General features: G+C 50.6%; 1 protein-coding gene across 1 annotated transcript in view; it reads left to right on the plus strand.

The window, feature by feature from the left end:
- Dscam (DS cell adhesion molecule) overlaps positions 1–26468 on the plus strand; it is a 643291-nt gene that overhangs the window by 543658 nt on the left and 73165 nt on the right. The window contains exons 17-20 of the mRNA XM_004631794.1: positions 1762–2002; positions 3584–3730; positions 11903–12058; positions 18726–18859. Of these exons, the coding sequence (XP_004631851.1) occupies positions 1762–2002; positions 3584–3730; positions 11903–12058; positions 18726–18859 (678 nt within the window). The remainder of the gene's footprint in view (positions 1–1761; positions 2003–3583; positions 3731–11902; positions 12059–18725; positions 18860–26468) is intronic.

Below are 26468 nucleotides of genomic sequence, written 5' to 3' on the forward strand. Positions count from 1 at the left end.
AAAGAAAGAAGAGAAAAAATCAATGAGAGTCCAAGAAAACTGGAAATGAAGCAACTTGCCTCCCTGGGAGGCTGAGGCAGGGAATCCCAAGTTTCAGTCAGCCTGGGCAACTGAGCCCTTAGCAAGACCTAGATTAAAAAAAAAAAAAGCCTGGGCACTTTTCCAGATACTAGCTGCCCCTGCTTCCCATGCCACGAATTCAGCTCTTCCTAACTCTCCATAGTATCTTGGGTTTTTTCTAATTCCTAGATCTTTCATTGTTTGCATTTCTAACTTTAAGTAATATACAGTTGGGTGTAGTATACAAAGGCGACTTATACTGAGAAAAGGGCCTTAGATAAATCTATTGTTATGCCAGCATCATAGGGGATGCACAAACCTGGAAGCCTACCATGCGTGGGTGAGCTCATCTTACGGGCCAGTTCCATGTATGCGGTCCCCTGGCATCCTCAGGTCGCCATGAGGCACATCTACCACCACCACAACCACCTGAGAAATTATTTCCAGTTATGCAGTGTGTGTGAGAAGATTCTTAAGTGTTGCTCTCCTCTCTCCGGCCAGGCTATAAGCTTTTCAAAAAAGAGAATGCTTTGCCTAACTCGGAGATTCAGGTTCAAAGTTTGCACTTTAATATCTATAACCACATCTACATCTATGAATCTGCCCCTTCAGACCTGAAGAATTCAATCAACTGCAGATCAAAGTTATTTGTGCAAAATTGCATCTGTATGATGAACATCGTACAGACTCTGATGATGCCTGATGGTCTGATGAACATATACAGACTCTTTCTTGTTGTTTTTCTGAGCAGTGCAGTGTAACAGCCACTTACACAGTACTGACCCTCTGTTCGGAACGGCAAGAAATCCAGGGTGGTGGGCTGAAAGCCTGCGTATGGTAGGGTGTATGTAGTTCTGAGCAAATGCCATGCCACTTGGTCATCTACAGATGCTGTTGTCTGAGAGGGAGGGCCTGAAACAACCAGGAATGGCTGCACACACGTACACAGCACACATGTACAAATCCACACAACAAACATCAGTACACTCCCCTGTGAACTGTGAAGCCTATAGACACTTGCCTCCAAGCAGCAAAATCCAGTCTCATACCCAGCAGCCTCTTCCCATTATCCTTGCACAGCTTGCCAAGGCCTCTTCCTTGGTGTCAAAGCCAGGAATGACTGCAAAGTCACTTAGGCCTCAGGAAAGGAACTTTGCCTTCCCATCAGTGCCCATGTTCACCTGGGGATGTGGTTGGCCTGGGAGATCCCATGGCACAGGGCCTCTCTGGTCTGCTCAACTCCATGTTGTCCCACCCAGCAGTCCTGCAGGCTCAGGCTCAAGGCCTCTTTAGGTGAAGCTTGAAAGCCACCCTAAAAGCCACCCTGCCTCCAGGGATTTCCCTGCAGAGAGACAAGTCCAGGTTCCACTTAGGGGCAGATAATGCAGGCTCTGAGGTGTCACCTCTGCTCTCTGCCACTGATGACTCCTGGGTGGCCCCAGGGGAGGCTCACCAAAGCTCGGCCCAGAAGAAGGGGAGAAGGCTGTTGCTCACCTCCGGCTATGACTAATTTATAAACCAAGCTGAATCTGTTCCGCAGGACAGATACAACCCATGAGGTTCTGCACGGCCTGTGCTTCCCCAAGGCCTCTCCTTCCCTGTTGCACACAGGATGCCATGCCTGTGGAGTCCTCCGCCTCACTAGTCCCCTGTGCTGCTGGAGTCGGTCTGTCCCCTCAGCGGTCACCTCTGTCTTCTCAGGCTCCCAAGAAGCACTTACAGAACGGGATCATCCGCGGCTACCAGATCGGGTACCGAGAGTACAGCACAGGAGGCAACTTCCAGTTCAACATCGTCAGTGTGGACACCACGGGCGACAGCGAGGTGTACACCCTGGACAACCTCAGCAAGTTCACGCAGTACGGCCTGGTGGTGCAGGCCTGCAACCGCGCCGGCACAGGGCCCTCTTCTCAGGAAATCATCACCACCACGCTGGAGGACGGTAGGTCCCAGCCGGCTCCTCCTGCTGGCCCTGCTCCAGCTGCACCCTGGATGGGGCTGGATGGCAAAGCCGCGGTGCTCCCTTTACAGAATCTTCCTTGTCCGGGTCTAGCGCCACACCGGGCTGGGTTTTTCCCCAGGAAAGCCGAGGTTTCTCCCTGTCACTGCAACATCTTGTCTAGAATACAAAATCTGATTGTGTAAGACGATCCCCCGATCAATGTTCAGGTTTCAGATGCAGCTGGAGATAGGTTTGTTAATCCACATTCGCTTCTTGTAATGAGCAGGCTCACCGCGGGGAGCTGGTACAGGCACGTCACACGTCACACATCTTATTCCTTTCTACCCTTTCCCCTTCCTTCCCACCTTTCCCCACCATCTTTTGGTCCGCTTCACTTTTACAAAGGGTCTAGCTCCCTGCTTTCTAATATCTCTCTTTTATTTTGTTCTTTCATTTATTTATACGTTGAGTTTGTCACACGAAAGAATCCATGCAGATTTTAAGCTTGTGTGTCGATTTCTTTCACTTCATATTATAATCTCAAGGTGCATGCATTCGCCTACAAATGACTCAAATGAATCCTTTCTAGTCTAGTTTATTTTTCTCTTTTAGGATTTTTTTTTCTGTGTTCAAGCACGCTGTGAGCCAAGTGGTTAGCCTGTGATCGGGCGCCCCCTAGTGAGCAGGATGAACTAGGCCTCCTGCCAGGACAGGCGTACAGCCAGGATCCTGTCTACAGAGAGCGGAGGAGGGCGCTAAGGCAGCACATGGGGCTGAATTACCCCTCGTGCAATCAGAAATTTCATCATAGATCTGGGGAGGCAAATTCTGATTTGCTTCTGTAATTTCTGACAGTCATTACAGGGAAAGAAACCTTCAATCACCAGAAACTTGAACACTAGGATTTTATTCGTACCCTTATCATCTTTCCACTAGTGGTTAACTCTTCCTCTTGGGTTTTTAATTCAATGCTATTTTCAGTAAGATATATATTTCAGTCGGTATTTTTCACCTTTCCTTTGCTCTAGTATTTAAGATTTGTATAAGCTCAATATTTAAAATTCTGCAGCTATCCTATTCTATCTCTTGTTAGTCGCTCCTCTAACAAAATATCATAATTCTGTATTGAGAAAGGGGTCTTAGAGGATAAAGCAGTGAAAATGCATTTTATTTCAACTTATTTACACTTTTCAGTGGTTAGACTTCAAGTTTGTGTGAGAAGTTCTAACTATGGAGGCAGTCAGTGTTTACCGAAAATGCAACCTAAAGCAGCAAACTGCAAGCATGTAGGAAAATAAGCCAGACCAGCCATGGTCATCTGTTCAGGTCCCCATAAGTGAAGTGATTAAGTTGGAAAGAGACAGTATGTAACCCATTAGGACAAAGCCAAGACTTGCGGAATTTTACTGACTTACTGTACTATCTGTGCCGGGAGGTGGCGTGGGGCTTCTCCTGTGAGGGTGGGGCTAAGTGCTATTCTCTTTGGTTTGCGTACTAGAATACTAGGCCATGCTGCATATTCAGTGACTTAGGTAACACAATGGCCCGCAGCTCTCCCAGACTGTGCTTGTCTCGTTGCAGTGCCCAGCTACCCCCCTGAGAACGTGCAAGCCACAGCAACGTCACCAGAGAGCATCTCCATCTCCTGGTCCACGCTCTCCAAGGATGCCCTCAATGGGATCCTCCAGGGGTTCAGAGTCATCTACTGGGCCAACCTCATGGATGGAGGTAAGAGGACAGCGTCCTGACCCCAAGCACACACAGTGAGATTTGCTGGCCCCTGCTGAGGTGGGCTGAGGCAATGGCAGGCCTCCTCACTGGCGAACACTGTCTGGTCCCCACGAGGAGCGCTGTGGTCCCTCTCCAAGTGCTGGCACAGCACACCTGACACCTGCAGTTTAAAGGAGGTAGGGATTATTTAGGATCAGTGTTGGTCAGCTGGCTCCAAGGTAGGGTGGCACCACAGAGGCACCTGCAGAGGAGAGCTGCTCATGGCATGGAGGACGAGAAGTGGAAGAGAAGGAAGGAGCGAGGAGCAGGGAGGGAGATGGACCTTGCCAGGCCATGGCTCCAGTGAAACCTCTTCTGATGAGGCCCCGCCTCCTAACAGGAAGCCAGTTCTGAGCCCATGATCCAGTCATCTCCCAAAGGTTCTGGCAGTGGTTCCGTGAGACCTTTGAGGGACATCTAGATCTAAAGTGTAACAAGGAGCATGCAATCCAACCCATGTAGTCTGGACCTGACTCAGTGACCCAGCACTGTCCTGGCAGGCATGAGGCCCTGGCTTCCATCCCTAGCACCATAGAGCAAACAAGCAAACAAAAAAGCTCTCCATTTCTCTCTCTTCTTCCTTTTTTTCCATCCTCCTCCTGCTTTTCTGTCTTGTTTTTTTCTCCTATTTAATGGGTATGTACATGAGGTAGGGAGGAAGGGAGGGAGGGAAGAGGGGGTGTTTCTTAGTAAGAGGCAAGGTGCAGCAAGGCTGCTATGAGTGTCAGGCTAAGCTGGGCTGCAGGCCTGGCAGGAAGGCCCAGTCTGCTACTTATGGGTTACAGTGGCCACACCCACATCTCTTCTGCTCTCCTGACCTCCCATGCAGCCCCAGCCTGAGCCTAGGGGCTTCCCTCCTGCTTCACATCTTCCAACCCCCAGGCAGAGTGTGGGCCCAGTGAGCATTCTCCTCTATATCTGGACAAATGCAGCCAGGACCCCGGAACTGCCTGGCTCCTGCTCAGGACCACCTGTCCTGTGCTACCAACCAGGCCCCCAGTGCCCACATTGTATTAGGACATGGGGCATTCTAGAGATTCCTGGGGTCCATCTGTGCTAGTTGAGCCTTGGCTGTTCACTGGGCTGGGGGCCAAGAGGCTGTAGCCACACCTCTAGGCTGGGAGCAAGTGGGGCACAGATGAGTGCAGAGCCCACCAAGGGTCAGGCTGCAGTCCTCACTCCTCCACCCAACCAAGGAAAAGCTTTGCAAAAGTTGCAAAATGTAGAGCAATGGAAATTTGCAAATTCAGTTTGCTGAAAAAAAAAAAACATATAGCATACTTTTACACGTAGTTCTGGTTTCTACTGCTCAAGTAAGCAGCTTCAACCCCAGTGCCCTCCCCTAGGGATGGGCTGACACTGAATCATCCCCAGAACTGGAGATATTTCCAGAATCCAGAGTGACATCCATCCACATCATGTGTTACTCAGATTTCATGTTTCCTGTTAACAGCTTGACAATTAGATACATTTTTTAAAACCAGTTTTCAGATACAAAGACTTGCTTATTTTTAACATTTTACAACTTGGACATAATAACACAGCTTTAACAATCATTAAGAACCAGTATTAAGTCTATCAACATTGTATCACAGTAGAACCATAACATTTTGTTCCTGGCCCCCAAAAAACTCATGTACATCCCTTTATGCAAAAGGCATGTAGTCTATCTGTCAGAGTCATTAAAGTCCTAACAGCTTCAGTATTGCTGAAAAGCCCAAGTCCCAAGCTAAACACTTTTAACATTTAATGGCACAAGAAAACCATTACTATCCCAAAAGGTACAAACAGCAGGATACAAAGCATTGGGACCAAAGCAAGTGTCAAATCCTACAGTGCAAATATTAAGTTCTATAGTTCCACATTTAACATCTGAGGCAATTTGTGGCAAATTGTGAGCTTCTCTTCTGTGGCACTTCTGCTGGTTGTAGTTCCCATGGTTTTTCTCTGGGGCTGGCTTGGTTCCCTCTTTGTAGTTTTCCTCAGACAATTCACATTCCTGACTTTTTTTTTAACTTCTGGGGTTTTCACTGAATAGGCTTCTCACAGCTTTATACACTGCCCCCCCCCCACCCGGGGCATACTGTGAGGTCTTCCAGGCCTTCTGAAATTGAGGTGGAAGCATTCTTAACCTCAGAACTCCTGCTTTCTATGTGCACCTAAAACCACATGGATGATGCTGAGGTCTGCTGTCAGCTGGTGCAGTAGCCAGGTTTTCCTACTCTTGGCTGTAGGGGTTGACTGCCTAGATTGCTGAGCACTCTGACCCTGATTCCAAGGAACAAATTTTCTATGCCACCACCATTTTGGAACCTGGTGTGGCTGCCACCTCCATTTTAGAACATGGAACTCTGTGGCTTTCTCCTCAAAGCAAATTCCCTCACCCTGTAGCTCTGAGGCAAAAAAGGAGACCTGCTGACTGCTGTGATCCCCTCAGGACATCTTTTCTATTCTCTTATTGCTCCTGAGCAATGGAGATCTCAACTCTATCTTTGCAGTCCACAGCATTTCTAGTTCCCCCTCCCCCTCAACTCACAACATTTTAAATCATCCTGCTGGGCTCTTTGTTCTTAATTCTCAACATGAATCTGATGGAAAGCCCCCAACAATAACCATACCACTGTCTCAACATTTGACTGCCTTGAAATTTCTTTTGCCAGATTAACAAATCTTATGCACTTAATCTCAGTCTCAGGCAAAGTCTCTGGCCATGAGCAAAATGTAGACAAACTTTTTGCCAAGCCATAACATACATCATCTGGAGTTCAACAATCAGTGCAGTCTTTCTTTCCAACAGAAGGCTCACCAGGCTGGTCTTTACAGGCAGGATTTTTATTAGCATTCTGGTCTTCTGAGCTCTGACCAGAATTTTCCATATGGAACAGCTGAAGATGTTCCATTCCTTCTCTTTTGGGCAATATCTCCAAATCTTTTTTTTTTTTTTAATCTCTTTCCATAAGCTATTCCCAAAAGCTCATAATCCACATGGTCAGGTAGTCACAGCAGTGACCCCACTCCTGGTACCAAATTTTGTCTCAGTTACCTTTTTTCATTGCTGGGACAAAATACCTGACACCCAAAATTAAGGAAGGAAAGGTTTATTTAGCTCACACTTTGTGGAGGTTTTAGTCCATACTTGGCTGGCTCCCAGGTAGAGTGGCACATGGCAGAGAATAGCAGTTCATGGCGGCAGAAAGCAGTGAAAAGCAGGGAGGAGGGGCAGTAGCACCTGCCTTTCTCCTTTCCTTATATTATGAGCCAGATACCCTGGGGTAGGGGTGTACAACTCACACAATGTCCATGCCCTCCTCTTGTATAGGACGAGGATGTTTACAAAGCAAGAACTCTGGCTCCCTGTTGAGTTATTAAGTAAACTTTTAAACTTTTCAAGTTGACACAATGCATCAACCATTACACCTGGCACTGGAGATATTTCTGGAATCCAGGGTAACCATCCATCCATATCATGTGTTACTCAGACTTCATGTTTCATGTTAGCATCTTAGCTCCAAAGTGGAAAATATGGCTTTAGAGTCATATTTTATTTAAATCTAAAGATTTAAGGATTTGAATATTCAAAACATAAAGAACGTTTGGAAATGCATAAAGTTCTTAAGGACTCTTCAGCATGCAGTATTAGGGTCAAACTGTACTGAAATTCATGTCTAGAGTCCATGCTTCATTTCCAAAAGATAAAAAAGAAACCCTGGACATGAAAGTGCTTCTGAAGGGCTACCCTGTGGCTGTCACTGAAGGCAGTGACATGATGGGGCAGTGGAGCCTTTCTTCTGTGCAGGCCTCACATGAGGAGGCCTCACATGGCAGGATTCCATGGGCCTTGAGTGAGTTTTGACTGTGAAAATCATCCCCACCACCCCTTGAGATAACCACATGCATAACACACATGTACATACCACACAATGCATCCACCCCCACCCTCACTACACATATGCTTACACACCACATATGCATGACAAATCACACACCACTAGCCATGCACATGTACCATGTGTATGCAGCATTCCACACCCCGTGCATGTCACACACACACACACACACACACACACACACACACACACATAGAGGTTCTGTCCAAAATATGTACAAGAAAACATTTTGTTGTTCACATGATCAAATAAAACACAACATGTTCAATATTGAAAAGGACAAGTTAAATATACAGTGTTTTGGTATTTCTGGGGTTTTTGTCACCATTGGGAATTAATTATTTTATAAGATGGGCAGAGTTGTGATTTTCGGGGACAAACTGGGGCTTGAACCCAGGGCCTTCACCCTGGGCAGCACCCAGCCTTTGTTCTTGCTGTTACTTCACCTTGTTAGCAGCGCACGGGCGTGACACATGGAGCACAGCCACTGAGGATGGGCGCAGACGCCTGCACCTCCATGCTGCCCACCTCCTCTCCCCGCTTCTCTTCCCCATCCCTGGATACTCTCCCCAGCTTCAAGTGCTCCCTCCCTGCTTCCTGGCATCTGTCTCTTATTTTACTCCTCAAATTACTTGTATTTTGGATCTCTCAGAAGAGAAAGAAACTGATAGTTAACTTTCTGCTTCTGATTTATTTCACTTTACATCACAGCCTCAAGGAGCATCTGTTTTCCTTCAAAGGACTTGAATTTATCATTCTTTATGGCACTGTAGTGCTCCTTGGTGTGTACATCCACATTTTCTTTATCTAGTCCTCTGCTGGTGCCCCTAGAGGCTGCTTCCAAGCTGCTCAGAGCTGCACTGTCATAAACCTGGCAGTGCAGGGATCCCTGCAGTATGATGTCATTAACTCTCTGGGGAAGGTGCCAGAAGAGACACAGCTGTGTTGAGTGGAATTTCTGGCTTTCGATTTTGAGGAATCTCCATAGTGTTCTGTAGTGCTTGAACCACTTATTCTGAGAAAAGGTTTATGTTGCTAAGCTGCCAGGCTGGACTCGAGCTTGCAATCCTCCTGCCTCTGCCTCTCCCTCCCAGCACTCTGAGAGTCTAAGTATGAACCACCACACCCAGGCTCTTCTTTCAAGCCAAACTCAGTGGCCTCTGAAATGAGTAACCTCCAGAGGCCACAGGCTGTTGATCAGAGCCTCGGGTGTTGTTTCCACCCCTACTTTGTCTTCTGCCTTAAAACTTTATGAGGATGTGGAAAGGGAGAAATACATACCTAAAATCATTTTGCTTAAAGAAACATTTTATAAAAGAACATAGTCTCCAGCTGTTTGTTAGATATTTGTTTCATTTCATTTTATTCATGGCCTCTGAACACCACACCCAAGCTCATAGGTAAGAAATACTGTGAACATTAATGTCAGCAGGTGTCAGGGCTGCACGGCAAAGGCAAAGCGAAGGGAAGGTGCCGTGAACTCACAGTCGAGCTCGGCTCTTGTGTCCTCTTCTCTTTCATTCCCTGTGTATCTGTGGTCACCAGGGTCAGAGTTAGGCAGGCGCTGACCAGGGAGGAGAAGCACCAGGTGTAGACACACCTGTGTAGGGGGCTTCAGAGCCTCTGGAGGTCACTTAAGGTGGGGTACTGCTGCTATCAACTCTCATTCCTGATAGTAAATCAGTCCATCAAAGTTTGCAAACCCCTGAACAAAGACACATGCACGTACTCATCCTGCTGAGCTTGCTAATTCATCCAGAGACTTGATTCTTTCTGTTGCTGCTTCCTTTAAGCAGACTGGGAGTGCCACCTTGTCCCTCTCCCCCATGCCCTCTGCCTTCCTTTTCTCACTTCTGCATGGTGCTGCCAGATTGGCATAACTCCTCTGTATTTCTAGCTCAGTTTTTATTTCTTGAGATGATATATTTATAGTACATGCTGATTCCAGACCCACGTGGGGAGGCCATGAGTGGGCACAACACATCCTAACTCCCGTGACTCCACGTCCCTTCCCCGCCCCCTGCCCATCACTTCCCTTTGCTTCCTTTCATCTGGCTTTTATGTCGCTCTCCAGTTATGCATTGGGTTTCTCCTGTAAGAGAAGTCATGGGCTATTTCAGCTCATCCTGTAGACTTCCACTGCCCCGAATTGTGAAAGCTGGGAGCACCACACTGTCACCCTCGGGCTATCAGAGTCACCTTCTGCCACACTGCCCTCGCAGCCCCTCCTTTTACTGTGCTTTCCTTGATAGTGTATGTGTGCGCGCGCGTGCGTGTGTGTGTGTGTGTGTGTGTGTGTGTTGTCTGACATAATGCCAATGTCTCTAAACCAGAAAAGATCTGAATAAGTTCTATACTTAAAGCCTTCCCATTTGCATCTGAGTTTTTTAGCTTCATCTAATCGATCTGTATCAGGCTGAGGAAAATGAAAGCAATATTGAGGATGGACAACCCTTCCCTCAGAGTGGAGAATTTCTAACCTGCCTGGAGCCACCCAGAACATTGCATTGTGACAGCCACATGCATGACAGAATGCCTTTCCCTCCTGTCAGCTGCCCATCAGGATTTTCATGCAGTAACCTGGCTAGGAGACCCCGGACTCCAGCCTCTCTCTGAGGCATGTGTCACAGGGGTCCTGGCTTCTGTGACCCTCATGCCATCCCCTCATCATCTCCCCCCAGCTCCCCAGTGTGTGTGTGACAAGCCTGGACCACTTCATGCTCTATTTTAAATTCCTCTTTGAAACTACATCCAGTGCAACAAAACTTAAAAATTATCCTCTTGGCAGCAAAACTTAAAAATTATAGGAAGGTGCCTTGCAGACAGTATCATCTCTGAGGTGACTCTTGGTGCCTGGGCCTCTGAAGGATGTCAGGTGGCAGAGGGGACTTAAAAAGAAAGGGCCGAGAAGAGGCCAGGCAGCCAGAGGGAATAGGGTCCAGCTGGCCCAACCATGACAGCCCCCAGCCCCCAGGCTGCTCTCCTCGCTGCCCCAAGTTACCCCGTCGACTCATGGTCCAGGTTCCCCAGTCCAGCGCTGTGTTGGTCTGGGCTGTGTTGGTCTGGGCTCCCTGACCTCAGGCAAGCTCTGTGTCTGCTTCCTGCCAGGTGGCTTCCAGGGGAGGGGGCTGACCAGTGGTGCCACAGCTCATTTTGTACTGAAAGCAGGACCAGCATGTTGACCACCTCTTAGCACTTTCCAAATGCATCCCGAGGGCCTCCCCTCGGCTGTGCCATTGACTCTTGGCCCCCCTTGCCACACGGATGTCCACAGACAGACTCCTCTCCCAGGATATGCAGGTGCCAGGGCCCACTCCCAGCAGTCAGCGCTGCTCTGTAGGTGACTGACTCCTCCAACTGCAGGGGCCACACTGGGCCAGCCCTTGTCACATCCCTTCGAGGTTCTCAAGTTGTCGGTGCAGGAGAACACGATGTTCCATCTTGGAATAGCATTCGCCGATCCCACTCCCAAGAGAAAGCAAGGCATTTTTAGCTCTTGCCAAGTTTCTGACAGGTCCCTGTCACTTCAGCAGTGACGCCGTGGGGAGTTCACTCCAGGTAAAGGCAGGAGCGTGCCAAGCCACTCCACTTAGGTCAGGCACATCTTTACACCTTTCAGTACTGTATTTTCAGCTTTGAAAAGGAGCCCTGAGCAAATTAAAGCCGTGTCAGTGTAGAAGGTTTGCATCACGCACTTCTGCCGTCCATCTCCATGAGTAGCCACCTCTGTGCAGCCATCGTTGCGTCCACCATCCATCGCCTCCACTGTTACTGTTTCCTCCCCCACCCCCAAGCATACAAAGTTTCAGAGTTATGCAAGAAGTTCTGGAAAGAAGCACACACAGTGACTGCGGCTAACAGGGCTGCGAGAAGTTCACCAAGGGGGCTAGATCTTGCTCAGACATTTGAGGGGAAGTGGTTAGATACTTAAAAGTACAGGGTTGTTAAAGAAGACTTTCAAAAATTCTAAGACTTGGACTTGCAGAGGCTTCAGAGAGCAAGAGCAAGAGACAGCGTGGTGTCGACCCGGGGTCTGAAGCTTCGCACTGGGCTGGACCCCATGTCTCCAGATCAATCTTCTCCCTGGTGTCCTGGGGCAGTTCAGTGTGACACTGAGCAAGTGGCCCCACAGCATGGGTGTGTGGAGTGGTTGCTTTGAGCACTTTCAGAGGGTGACAGGCAGTGGGAACAGCACTCCATGCGGGAACAGAGTAAACCCACGGCATCTGCTCTTGTCCCCCAGAGCTGGGCGAGATTAAGAATGTCACCACCACTCAGCCGTCGCTGGAGCTGGACGGGCTGGAGAAGTACACCAACTACAGCATCCAGGTGCTGGCCTTCACGCGTGCAGGGGACGGGGCCAGGAGCGAGCAGGTCTTCACACGGACCAAGGAGGATGGTGAGCAGGGAAGGGCGGCGGGCGGGGAGCTGCAGCCCTGCTTGTACCCCGAAGCCTCACTGGGCTCTGCCAAGGGGAGCATGCCCGGCATGCCCAGCTGAGGGCACCCTGGAGGGGACAGCACTCCTCACCCTGGAGGGGAAGGAGCACGCACAGTGACTGGTCAGAGAGCTCATCCTGCAGCTGAGGCCTCCAGGCGGCCTCGGCCTGGCCCCTGCACAGCGCACTGCAGCACATACACTGGTGTCCAGCTCAGGCTGCCTGGGCTCCGTGCACCCATTGCCTCCCTCTTCCCTACACCTTTTCTTCCCAGTCCCCTTCCTCTTCCTCTGTCTCGTTTTCCTCTGATGCTTCCCCTTCCCTCCCCATCCTCTTCTCCCTCTTTCCCCCTCCTCCATATTCTCTTTTCTTTTTTGGACCAAGTATTATTTAAACATAAATACTTTTTGGTCCCCAAGCTGCAGTATCAGCTGTACATGTTTCGTGCCCTGTTAAAACAACTTTCCTGGTTCCTTAGCTGCTGACATGAGCTCTGATTGCTTCCACCCTGCTCTGGAATCCTATATGCCAGCCTGGGTCATCTCACTCTATGCTAGTTGGTTCATTTAAGAAGTCCTTGATGGAACAGCTCCATGATATATATATATATATATATATATATATATATATATATATATATATATATATATATATATATATATATTGCTCCTCAAGATTCATGGTGATTTAGTACAATTTGAAACCACTGCCAATGTTCTCTGGCTGCTAGTTCTTGCTGCCCCGCACAATTTGGATCAGGTTTTGTGACTCTACAGTTGTACTGGAGACACACGGGCTCAGGGCCCGGCACAGCTAGGCCTATGGCCACTTGGCTGTGCACCCCTGTCTTCGGCTGGGTGTCCATTCTCTGGGAAGCTGGGGGGTGGGGGCTGGGGAGTGTACCAGCTTTCACTGTGGGGCCTGCAGACCCGATACCCGCAACTTACAGGAGAGGTGTACTCTGGCTCACGGTTTCAAAGAGTCTAGTCTGAGGCAGAGCCAGTGAGTTGGCGGAAGAATCTGAAGGAGCACAGCTGCTCACTCATGTGGGCAGGACACAGAGGGCAGCGGAGAAGAATCTGCTCTTCTGGGTCACCCCTCCCCTGCATGACCAACCTCTTCCCAGCAGGCACCGCCACCTCCTAGCACATCCCGCCAGACTCACGGGTGGATGGCAGCCTGGCCCGGCCCCCACGCTGTCCATCCGTCTGCTCTCACAGGATATGGCCCCTGCTGCTGGGCACATCTTCAGTGGTGGGGTCTGCACACAGAGGCCTCCTCCCTAGCTTGGGTTTTGCTAGAATATACAGGTGCCTGTTCTTTGAATGTGCCAGCCAGTTAGCTCAAAGTTGTTGTGTCATTTCAGAAAAATGTAAGGTCAAGTGCAGTGATGTGAGCAAGTCTCTGAGAGAGAGAGAGAGAGAGAGAGAGAGAGAGAGAGAGAGAGAGAGCTAGAAGAGGCGATCAGAATACATTTGAATTAAAGGACTTCGTTGCAGCAAAGGACATATTGCCACGAGTCCCCCCAGCATCCTCCCCTTTGCTGCACACACCCACACTCACCCCATCACTCTGGCCATGTTCTAGAGCAGTTCTAGACTTCTCTCTCCTGAGCATCTTCATGAGGTGTGACCAGCACCACCAATGCTGCCAGCCGAGGGAAGCGCAGGCTCGTACGAGCTCAACCGTGCCCTCGTCCACCTTAGCCACAGGAACTGGCCCCGTGTGGCTTCCAGCTCTTCACCAAAGTCAAATCGACCATGACAACACCACTAAAAACACTCAGGAAAGAGAACTCCAGAGCTGCTGCAGAAAGTCGCATGCAACAAGTGTGTTCAAAGGAAGCCGGAAAATTTGGAGGGAGATTCATGGAAATGTACCTGCTATTATAACTTGTCAAGCATTCATGATGTGTTTAACCATGCTTCTAAGTGAAAAAGAGCCACAGCTTTTTTTAAGCATAAAGATCCGTGTAAATGTTGGTGCTGTGCCCTGCTGCCCATGGGACTCTGGACACCTTACCTAAAAACTCGAGTGTCCTCGCAAGCAATTTTTTCTGTGGTCAAACCAGATGGAATCCACATGTAGACACTGCAGCTGTGTGAAAAGCCTTGGGTTGACAGGCAGTGGGCGAACTCTTGACACCAAATACTTGGTTTTTTGCTCCCTGCTCCCTCAAGGCAAGGGTGGAATATTTTTTGCACTGTTAAAGTGGCAGTTCAGGTGTCATTGGTGTTATTTAAAGAGCAAGTTGATTGCCAACATAAATTTTGACATCTGCATATTTTACAAGAATGTACAGAAATCCAATAAGAAAAGCAGATTCCCCACAGCCTCTGTTGATTGTTCACTTGGGATCAATTTTTAATTAGTCCTTCAGTTTTAGAAACCATACAGTTCCATCTCCAAATGTGACCCTGAGGCCCAGGGCGGACACTGTCCATGAATCCTTCTCTACATTTGCACCGGCACCAAGAGAGGCTGGGGGTGTGAAGGGTTGTAAAGATCTCGCCTGCGGTCTACCACTCACCCAAGAAGGGCTGAAGAATTGCACCTAGGTGAAAGCCCACAGAGCCCAGGGTCCATATTATTATGATAAATCAGCACTTTCAAAAAGAAGTGGAGCAGAAATCGGGTGGAAGGAGGGGGGAAAGCTAGTGAAATGACTAGTGTACCTCTCAGGTTCACGTGGAAAAGTTAGTAGTTTAGAAATGGCAAGGAGCTGTGCCACTCTTTGTAGGCTCAGTGTCTAATATAAATAGGCACTTGAGAAGTTTGGATAGTCAAGTACAGTTTTGTCTGACTGAAAGAAAGGACCAAGGGCAGTCAGGATAGAAGAGATGCTTAATCCAATTAGGATTATGGATCTCATCTACACATCCACCAGTAGGTCCCTAATTTTACTTTTGGATTACAATGCCAATTTCAATTAAACTATGTGAAAATGCAGAGAGAATGCCAGGAAAATAATTGCTGTATTACCATCTCCCTCAGCAAAGCATTATTTTAGGCAGTGGTTGATACTCTCCAAAGAGAAGAAAGATTAGTCATGATAAACACTTGGTAAACCCTCTTGCCTGGTGCTTGCTGTCGCTAGCATTCCTAACCCCTTAACATCAGGTTTAAGCTGTGTTCTTAGGTCTTTTGTCATCCTGGGGAGGGAGACATTATCTCCAGTAAAGACAGAATATTGGCTTTTCAAGAGAGAATTTGCTGTTGAACTGGTTGCTCAGTGGCTCCTCGGCCTCTGTCTGAGCACCTGTGCCCACAGACGCACTCTCAGATCTGTGGTCACAGTCTCAAGCACAGAAACGTCAGCCCCGGGCCCATGGGAACCTTCCTTACTGCTGGGATGCAGTCTCCGACAGTTGCAGCTAAAGAGGAGGAGACGTTTGTTTTGGCTCCCAGTGTGCCAAGGTTCAGCTGTAGTCAGTTACCTCCAAGGCCGAGCAGCGAGGCAGTTGGGTGTTGCAGAGGAGGAGGAGCTCGTGGTGCCGAAGCGGAGCCATGAGCGGGGAAGGGGGAAGACCCTTGCGGGCCACGCCCCCAGCGACCACCTCTTCCAGGCTCTGCCTGCCAACCCAGTTCTCCAAGGGGACCGTCCCAAGGATGAGCATTGGGGCCGCACCATCCAGTCACCCCCCCAAAGCCCCTCTAGGAGCGCATGTGGCTTGGGGGACATCTAGATAGGAATCCTACCAGGGGACATGATTTGGGGTCTGTAAGGATTGTTCTGGGTTCATTCTGCCTCCCAGGACTTCTGGGAATGAGAACTGTTGCCTCTGCTACAGCTACAGGAGCACAAAAGGCTATTAGCTTATCTGGAGTTGCTTTCCGAAGCACAAGACAGCAGATTCCAAATTCTGAAACATTTTCAAATTCTAATATTTTATTTTCCAAGCCTACGTATAATCAGAACACAGCCCTGGGGAGAGAGGATTGACACTGTCTACTTACTTTAAGTTGTTATTCCCCTATAGGCAGAAGCCAGCCTCCACCTCAGTCTCTGTATGCAGAAGTGACCCTTGTCAATGGCCACAGAGAGATGTGTCGGGGTTCGCAAACTGAGTAAATCTCTAATATGCTCATGACTCTGTGGGCTGTCATGTGGCAAGGCAGCCAGGAGCAGGTGGAAGTGTGACCTTTGCCCCCTCCACTCAGAGGCTTCTAAACAGAAAGAGTAAGACCTGACCAGACTGGGAGGTGGCAGTGAGTGTCCTGAGCACCGTGTCCTGAGGGTGAAGGTGTATGCATGCGCAAGGTAATGGTCGTGTGCACATGTATGCACCCCCCCAGTGCTGTGCTCAGCAGACTCCACCCCCAGAGGAATCCCCTGGGACACACCATGTCACAGTGTGTCACACACATGAGTGTGCAGAGCAGGGTGGCTTCCTCCCCCAAGGCCGCAGGACTGGAGGTCTCTGTGGCTCCCAAGCACTCCTACCTCTCTGCCCTATGCTCAGGCTCTCATTCTCTGGGGCTAAGTGCCTAGGCCACCCCTTGCCCTAAAATGTCCTTCTCCTTCTCCTGAGCTCAAGTGAGTGGGACATCAGGTGTATTCCAACGCTTCACATGACCCCGGCTCTGCATGATCTGCTCATCCTACTGAGAACTGCCACCAGCACCTGAGGAGCGGCATGCAGACCCCCAGGTGCACCAGAGCCAGGGGCTCAGAGCTTCTTGAGGATCCCTTTTTCACTCAGCACACCTGTACTGAGCATGCTCCTGACCCTGGCCAGGTGGACCAGGCAAAGAGCAGGTGGGCGTGGTGGGCGGTCCAGCTGGCCGAGTCGATATGCACATGACTGAGTGGAATGTGAAGGGGAGGGGGAGGCTGGCCCAGTGGGGCCTGGTGGTTCAGGAGGGCTTCCTGGAGCAAGTGATACTTAGAAGAACCTGAGAGATGAGTAAGAGTCACTGGGGAAAAGCAGAGGGAATGAGAAGATTCCAGAAGATGGTTCCCTAGGGCTGACATCACACAGCAGGGGCCTAGAGCCCACCAGATGCAGGGACTGCGAGGACTCCAGTGCCAGAGACGAAGCTCAGCCAGAGGGAGCCCAGAGCAGACCTGAGGCGACCACACAGAGCTGTCCTTCCCTCTGCCTTCCTTCCTTCTTCCTGCCCTTCCTTCCTTCCTTCCTTCCTTCCTTCCTTCCTTCCTTCCTTCCTTCTTTCCTTCCTTCCTTCCTTCCTTCCTTCCTTCTTTCCTCCCCTCCCTCTCTCCCCCAGCCTCCTAACCTGCACTCCCAGAATCCCTTCCCGAGGGGTCCCGTTATCACCATGGAGACACTTTCTTCTGCTCTCCCATTTCATGGGTTTGCATAAGGCACGGACTTGATGATGGTGTCCTCAGACAAGAACTGTGTCCTTAGATGGGCCGGAGACAGAATCACTGACTGCTCAGCACCTCCTCGCTGGCTGCTGCCCCAAACCTGCAGCCCCACGAGGCACAGTGGTTGTGGAGAGAGTCCAGAGCAGGCCCCTCTGGCCTGGCCATGCTCCGCTTGGGCCCATCTCTGCTCTGGCCCTGACACCCAGAGCCTGAGCACAGGGCCAGATGCGGGCACTCACTCCGTAGGGCTCTGCATCCAGGTCAGGCACTCCCTGGGGTTCCTGAATGCCTGGCAGCAGGACACTTAAGACCTTCCTTGCCTTCCAAATGCTCGCAGCCAGGCTCTCTCACCGGAGCAGACATAGGATAGTGATGGTGGAATGACTGGAGGCCCACTCGTTCCCCAAACCTCCCAGCCATCCCACCATCCTGGCAGTGGTAGGAGGCTCACAGGCCCCTCCAGCACACTGGGACTCACAGAGGTTCAGTTCCAAAGCTGCTATGTGGTAGGGAGCAAGGCCCCCCTCTTTCTCTCCCTTTCCCTTTTTCCTCTCCAGCTGGGATTGTGTTGCCTCGGCCTACCCACCTCCTCTACCCAGAGGACAGAACGCAGGGAAAGCAAGTCGTACACTGTTCTCACTCCCAAACCTGCTCAAGAGTTCAACATCACTTTCTTCCCCAAGGGAGCTGGTGATAGGCCATGCATGCTGGAGAGGTGCTTTCCACATCTGTGGGTGGGAAGCAGCACCAGGCTAAGCGTCCTAGGCAAGGAAGGGGGTCCTTGAACGGGGAGGGGGCGCCTGCCTGCCTGTCCCTGGGAGCCCATCCACCCTAGATGGGAGGAAGCAGGAGTGGCTGAAAGCAGAGTCTCCAGCTTGGGACAGAGAGACCTGGGGGCCTGGACGGCAGACAGGACTTCCCAGAGAAAGGGAGCTGATGGTGGGTGCAGCCCTGGGGCACACAGTGCCATAGGTTGGAGTCTCTGGCATGAGAATGGATTGTCCTGGGCTCTGCAGGCCAGAAGTCCAAGGCCCAGTGCAGCAGGGCTGGGCAAGCACCCACAGGTGTCTGTCTTCCCCATGTCCTCCCTGTCATCACCTCATGATGTGTGCCAGCCTCTGTGTTCACATGGTCCCTTTCAATAAGATCCTGTTGGATTAGAGGCCACCTGAGGACCTCTTGCCAATCAATCACCTCTTTAACATCCCTGGTCCAAATGCCTTCACCCTCAAGCGGGGTCCTGGGGTGCGCCATGCAGACCTTAGGCCTTGTACTCTAACTGCTCACCTCTTGCAGTTCCAGGCCCTCCTGCAGGCGTGAAGGCAGCAGCAGCCTCAGCCTCCATGGTGTTCGTATCCTGGCTGCCCCCTCTCAAGCTCAATGGCATCATCCGGAAGTACACCGTGTTCTGCTCACACCCCTACCCCACAGTAAGTTGGCGCACTCTGGTGCCCTTGCTTGCTTGCCATCCCCCTCTCTCGAGGCTTCATTGGTCCCCTGCCCTATTCACACGTACAGTCCTCACTCACACCTCTTTGGAAGCACTCCTGCATGGTGAGGGGGAGCCGTTGCCTGCAGTGGCGTTTACTCCTTGAGTTCAGACTGCTCTACTAGCGGCTTACCCACCTGGACGCAGAGGCCTTAATTGCTCCTTAACTGGCACTCAGGGAACAGCAGCTATTGATGCTGCTCTGGGACCACCATGGACCACTCACAGGCCTGGCCTCCCACCCGCCCTCCACCCCTTCCCATCACACACAGGGGAGCTGTCACAGATGCATCCCTGACCCTCGTACTGATGGAACCAGGCTCCAGAGGAGGAGCTACCGTCACAGCACTTTCTGGTTCTGAGTCCACCATACATACCTAATCCCAGCTATAACTCCTGCCAGATGAACTTAGAAAACTCAACTGCTTCTGAGGCCAGATCTAAAACTATATCAGGGAAGGAAGTTGGAGACAAAAGTCAACAGGAAGTAGCACATTGACAACAACCTCTCCCTGGAAACCTTATGACATTTTCTGAAACAGAAGCCATCTTTGTGTCTCTCAGCCCCTGATAGAGAATGTAGCACGCATGGCTGTGCAGCAAGCACTTGCGGGTTGCCTGCGTGGGCTGACTGTGTTCTAGTGGTGGGATAGGTAGACGTGATCAAATACAGCCCAGCCCTTCTCCCGTGCAGGTTGGCAGTGTCAGGGACATTCACTGTTCACATCCATTGCCACCATCCATCACCAGAACATTTTTCTCTTCGCAAACTGACACTTCATACCCATCGGGCACTCAGGGTCCCCATCCTCTTCCCCGGCCCCTTCCTGCCTTTCAGCTCAGCTGCTCATGGGGCTCACCCAAGGGCGATCACACAGCCCCTGGCCCCAGAACTGGCTTATTCCGCATGGGCCCCTGAGTCAGCTCCCATTCTCTGCAGGGCAGAACACCATTCCCAAACTCATTTCTTAATTGATCCTTGGGTCCAAGCAGCACATTTTCCCAGCCCCAGAGGCTGCAGGACAGCCAAGGTGATGTGGCTGGAAGGTACAACAGTGACAGAGAAGCTGCATGAGGACCTGTGTGCAGGTCCTCGCAGGTTCAGGCCCAGGCCAGGAGGCATGGAGGAAGGGCCTGGCCTGGCAGAGCAGGGCTGCTCACCTCATGGTGGCCAGGAAGCCCTGAGGGAAGGCAGGAGCTGGGTGGGGAGAGGTACCCTTCAAGGCCACACCATCACTGCCCCTCTCCCAGTCCACTCAACCCTGAACCTGCGGCTGATAAGAGCCCTTGGGATCTGCAGCCTTCCCACACACCCCGCTCTGAACACTGGAGCAGCGGGTCCTCTGCTCATGGCCCATGGATCTGAGGACCCCCATGCAATCCCTGACTTTCTCACTGGCCCTAACCTACCCCACTTCTCTTCCAAAGGGGGACCAAGTATGGCTGATGAGGACTCAGTGTCAACTTGGTTTGAAGAGCTTCTGTACTTTCACTTATTCATCATCTCTGGGCTGTGGATCTCATCTGCATTTGCTAGGGTGACTCCAGTAGGCTGGAAGGAGGTCACCAAGTATAGGCGAGGCTAACATTCCATCTCCTGTCCTCTCTGTGGGGCCCCAGACCCTGCTCCACACCCACCTGCCCTGTCCTATGGGGAGGCATCACAGCCACAAATGTGAGCAGAAGGGGGACCGCAGCCGACTGGAGCTCGGCCCTCACACTCCAGCCACTCGGGCTCCTGGCTCGGGCTGGTCTGCTGGTCGTGTGCCAGGATGAAGGGAAAAGGAAGTACTGAATGCTGGCCTGAGAAGGCAGAGGAGCTGCCTGCCTCAGGCCCTGTCTCCTGCTTGCTCTGTAGCAGGGAGCAGAGGGGGGCTCACAGAGACACTGGATCCCGCACTGCTGCATCACCTCCGGTGTCTTCGGCCCTGCTCCTCTTTCTTGGAAGGGAAGCCAGGCTCTGGCTCCCGGGCTCAAGGAAGCAGCATGTTCTTCCCTTCTCCTGGGCTGAGGAAAGGAGGTGTTAGCTGTGTGCTCAGCAGGAGAAGTATGGAGAAGTTGCTTAGCTCTGAAGGAAAAATATAACTTTTAAGGTTCCATTTTGCAGTGCAGGTTACACTCCTGCAAGAGGAAGAGATACATAATCTGGAAACATACGAAGGCAGTCTGCAGGAGGATTCCCACCGTGGCTCTTGGCACACGGAGAACAGCCGGGCAGAGAGAGTGGGGAGGATGGCCAAGTTTCCCACCCTGCTGATGTTCTGGGCCACCCAGGGACCTGCCCATGCTCTCTGCTGGCCGCACTAAAAACCCTACAGGTGCAGAAATGCGCTGGTCACCAGAAATGTCACCAGAAATGCGGTCTTCTGGGCCACGTCATATGTTAATTTTTGCAGGGAGGACAATAAACCTAGCCCTGTCCTCAATACAAACATCATCTAAGACTTGTTTGCTTAACATAAAATAACACCTCATGAGTTAAGATCAGAGAACATCAGTACATTTGTTTTCAGAGAGTAAATACTTGTAAATCCCATACACAACTTATTGTGTAATAAGAAATTAGCAAGAAGCTGTAAGTTTCTGGCAGGTAGATTTTTTTTTGGTTGTTTTTCGATTTTTGTTTTGTTTTCCTCATCCCTAGTCTCTGCGATTCAATTTTAAGTCACAAAGGAGACCATGTCATTTTCTGAGGTTTGCGGGCTTCTGCCTGTGTGTCACAGTGACCACCAGGGGGCAGCATGAGCTCTGTGTATTTCCCCTAGTCCTCAATTTTTTCTTTGAAATGATTTCCTAGTTGGATGTAGAACATGAGAGGATAAATCAGGACACATGATGCCTTGTAATTTGATCTTCTTGCAAGAGTCCCTCGGGGAATCCCTCACTGCCCAGTTCTTCTTCCTTCCTTGACAAAGGACCTTAAGTCTAGTACAGTAAATGCATTTCCTCGCAGGGCGCATTCATGTCACACTCTTCTCTCAGATCTGATTAATAAAGGAGGCTGTAGTTTGAGGCTTTGCAAGTAGCAGGTAAGCCGCATTGTCTGGGAAAGTCTGGTTCTGTTGCCGGTTGCCTAGAAGCTGTGCAGGGACCTGGGGACCTCCTATCACATCCAGTTGATGGGGGGGACACTTCCTTTCATCCCCAGACGGAGAAGCAAGCCTCAAAATCTCCACATGCACTTGGGTCAGAACCTCAGGCATGCAGTTATGGACTCTGGCGATTCATTGTAAAGTATGCTTGTCTGAACTATCAATTCACAAACTATCCTAAGCAGTGAAAACCCTAGGAGCTGAGCCCAGCTTGGGCACTCCCAGGTTAGAGAATCATGGAGCTGTTTCTCCTTCCTGACCCCTCCTCCTGATGTAAAAGCAGTCTGTGAAAAATTATAAATATATAAACATCAAATAAGCACAAGGACATAGGTGTGATCCTCCTCCCAGTGCTAAGTCCCTTTACACAGAGCTTAGAAATCAGGTAGCAGAGTCCCCTCACTGCGTAACCCTCAGAAGGCAGGAAGGTGACCGGTGAGCTGTGACTTCCGTCGGCCTTTACCGGCTCAATGCAGTGTTACCCAGGTGCCCAGTGTAAGCAGCTGGGAGTAGGTGCAAATAGACGGGTGCTCTGACCACAGGCTGGGGCCACGGAGACACTGGTTCCTGCCCCGAGCAGTACAGGAACAAGTTCTCCAGCAGGCAGGATGAGCAACTTTCACCTCTTCCGAGAGGCGCTCGGTCCAAGAAGGCAGGCGGGCGGCTGTGCCCAGCTCCTCCGGGAGACTGCTCGGTGCACAGCCACAGTGGGATCAGCCAAGAGCGGACTGCAGCTGGCTGCCTGGTGAGGAGTGGAGGCGGAGTGTGACCGGCCCAGCGGCACGGTGGCAGCCACTGCCATGCATTGTTCCTCTCAGGGCCACCACACACCTCCTGCTCTGAACTTCCGCTGTGCTTCTTACTCCTACTGCTCTGCTGTTGAGTTCTAGCACATTGTGCTTTGCAAAGCTATTTGCTTTTACAGTCCTTTCTCTCTGACCAAGCATGGTAAATGGTACAGGCCGTGGAACACCAGCACTCTGCGAGGCTGAGGCAGGAGCGCTGCCACTGTGAGTTCAGTGTGGGCGACTTAGTGACTTGGTGAGATTCAGCTTCAAAATAAAAAATGACAGAAGAGCTGAGGACATAGCTTAGTACACAGGCCCCGGGTTTGGTTCTCAGGAGCACACAAAAAGCTCTTCCTCTTCATTGCCACTGTCCTTCTACCCTTGCTCCTTGTCCCCAGCTCCCTCACAGTCTCATTGAACTCATTCTCATAATTTAACTGTCATCTTAAGTTAAGGAGTTCAAGCCAGCTTGGGGGTGAACTCCAGGAGGCTGAGGCAGGAGGATTCCACATAATAAGAGCTCTAAGACGTGCTTGCTTTTCCACCCCCGTCCACCGCATGGGGTTCAGGCACCATCTGCAGAGCCAGACCCACAGCAGAGGCTTTTTGCGTGCTGTCCCAGTCAGCAGGCACAATTATTTACTCCAGCTCAAACTCTGAGTGTGTCCTGCTCTTGAGCAAATCCCTTAAATGATTTCTCACATTTTACTTTAAAAGCCTTCGCAGATCTTCCATGGGGCTTGGACAGATTTCCATACCAGCACCTGTCTCACTTCCTATCCTGTTAAACTCCAAATCCAGTATCTGAGCCCCACCACAGCCAAGAAGGGAGTGTGTGCATGCATACGTGTAGGGGGTGTGTGCACATGTGTGTAGGGGGTGTGCCAGCACTTGCATGGGGTCCTCTTGTGAATCGCGTGAAGATGTTCTTGATGGCCCAGCTGAAGGCGATGTTTTTGTCCCCGTTTCTGCACTGGCTCTGCTCTAGTCTGTGCAGGCTGGACGCTCTGCTGTTGCCCCCACGTCGACCTTGACTGCCAGGTTCCACCGCCTTGCCTCTGCGCCCACATCGAAGGCCGGGCTCACATCAGTTCATTCTGAAGACACGTGCCTGTGCCCAGGATAGGCACTTAGCATTATCTTTCTGGAGCCTGAAATGGGACTGTTGTATGGCTGGCGTCACACAGCTTGGTGTGACGACCTGCCTGTGCATGGGCTGAGCCCAGGACCTCGCTCTTTCCCCTCCATAGGAAGCTGGCACCGTCCTGCCCCAGTGTTGCCCAGCACCGACTGGCAAACTCACTTTGCTTTACCTTGCTGTCCCACACAATTTAATGTGCCATGCTTGGGCCTGTAGTGCAGGCCTTGGGTGCAGAGACCTAGCTTTGTCTCCACAGTGCTGGGAATGTGTGGTGGTGTGTGGGGAAAATACAAAGGCGCAGTGTCCTGCTGTGTTCTGGATTCTGACCTGGAGGCCTCCATCGGCGTCAAATGGCAGATGAAGCCACCGCCTAGTAGGGCAGAAAAGTGTGCTATAGGTGCTGGAATACTCTGTCACTAAAGGATTCAGATTAAATGCTTGTACTTGTAAATCACCGAGGTGGAAATAAGTCTTCTATCTAGTGACCTAACAGTGCCTGTCCCCATTCTGCAGTGACAATCTGGCCTCAAAATGACCTCCCTGACCACTTACACGTGTGCATTTGCTGAGCTCCTGAGGCTTCTCTGAGTTCCTATTGGTGGGCACTTGCCAGGTACCTGAGGTCAGCCAGTCCCTTCTCCTGTCCTCAGGGCTCTTGTCACAGCATCGCATCTGCAGGTAGGAGAAGCCTGCAGAAGTTCCTGAGCATCCATCCAAACACCCCAGACATATGGGCTTCAATCCTGGTTTATAAAACCTCAGCAGACACACTCTTGATGAAGGCAACCTGAGGCCACCAAAAACATACTCTTGAAGCTTCTTTAGAAACACTTCTATATTTCATAGTCAGTCCTAATGCAATAACTCTAAATCTTCTATAAATGTTTCATGCTGTGATTTATAGCTATTTGCTAGCCTTCTGTTGTTTGAGAGAGTGGAAGGGAATTCTGTTATCTTCAGAATTCTTTAAAAATGTTCTGCATTCTCCTAGTACAGCCTTAGGAAACCATCCAAGTGCTGGGCAGTCACCGTGTGGTTGGTGTTCTGTTGCTGTTGTCACTGACACTCCCTGGTTTCACCGGGCACAACCTGAAGCCATCCAATGGCTGGAGCTTCTCCGAGGCAGGAGATTGCTGCTCAAAGGGTAAAAGAAACCTCGGCCTTGCCACTGCCCAGCCCAGTCTCTTCATTCCTGGAGCCAAGGGGAGCAGAGCCTGCATGGTAGCAAGATTTCGTGGAGAATCAAACTCCAGAAGGCTCTTTGGAAGCCCACTGCTCACTCTATTTGTAGTTAATTCATCTCTGGCCGGAAGCTTCCTGGGTGTCCTCAGACTAACATGTCCTAAAAAAAATAGAACTGACTTCTTTTTTAGATCCCTTATAGGTTCACAGCAAAGTAGAGCAGAGGATGCAGAGGCTTTGTACGCCCCCTCCCTCCCCCCGCCAGCACCCAGCACTGGAGGAGCACGCTTGTGGCCAAGGATGTGCCCGTGTGGGCACAGCGCTGTCACCCAGCATTCACTGCCATTGCCCACTCCTGGTGCCAAACACTGTGGGATCGGACAATGTGTAAGGACATGTGCCAGCCGTAGGAGCACCCACGACCTAGTTTTGCTCCCCTAGAATCCTCCTTCCTCCTCCTGTGGTCCCTCCCTCCCCCAGCCGCTGCTGTCTTTTCCACCCCCACTGCTTTGCTAAGATGCTCTTGTGCACAGCCGCTTGCGGAGCTGTGGAGAGTCTGGCTTTGAAAACATCCTAGCATCTTTATTTGGCCTGACACAGACATGCTGTACTATTTAAGGAATTAAATTGGCTTTGAATCATTTTCAATTAAGAGGAATAGAAATAGCTATTTTTCTAATGCTGTATATTATGCCCATATTATTTTGTAACTAAGAATAGTGTTTTCAACTCCTTTCTTACTTCTCTGGGAGCTCCATGACGTGGAACTAGTTCCTTTGTGCAGAGTTTGTCAAATAGATGACAACCATCAAGTTAAATTAGTATTGTGGCATGCTTTTGGCAGACAGGTAGTTGGGGCAGCAGGCAGAGATGCAGTGAGGCATAGGGAATGGGGAGAATGGCAGTGGGGGCCTGGGAGATGGAGGGGGCAGAATTCCAGCTGGACAACAACAGGATGAGGCCCTTCACCCTGACTGTGACTCCAAGGAGCCCGCTCCTCTAAGGCTTTTCATTTACTTCCAAAACATAACCAAAAGGTTATACTTGAAAAGCCAGCAAATAAAATATATCATACCTGAAAGACACTATATGATAAGCTCAGCAGAGCACGTGGGAGACCCGGAGACAGGCTGGGAAAAAGTAAGCAGCACCGACGTGCCCCGTGTCCTGCCGATGCCAGCTGGCTGCCTCGATCTTCAGGAAGATCCTTGCGGCATAACGTGCTCACAATCGTCTTCTGGAGATGAAAACAACGAGGTCGAATGGACGGATGAAAATGAATCATACACAAGAATCAAAAAGTTAAGTTGGCCCAGTGAGCTGTGCATTCCTGATGGAGAGCAGACC

Source organism: Octodon degus, unplaced genomic scaffold, assembly GCF_000260255.1.
Source record: "Octodon degus isolate 3935 unplaced genomic scaffold, OctDeg1.0 scaffold00045, whole genome shotgun sequence".
NCBI classification, from domain to species: domain Eukaryota; kingdom Metazoa; phylum Chordata; class Mammalia; order Rodentia; family Octodontidae; genus Octodon; species Octodon degus.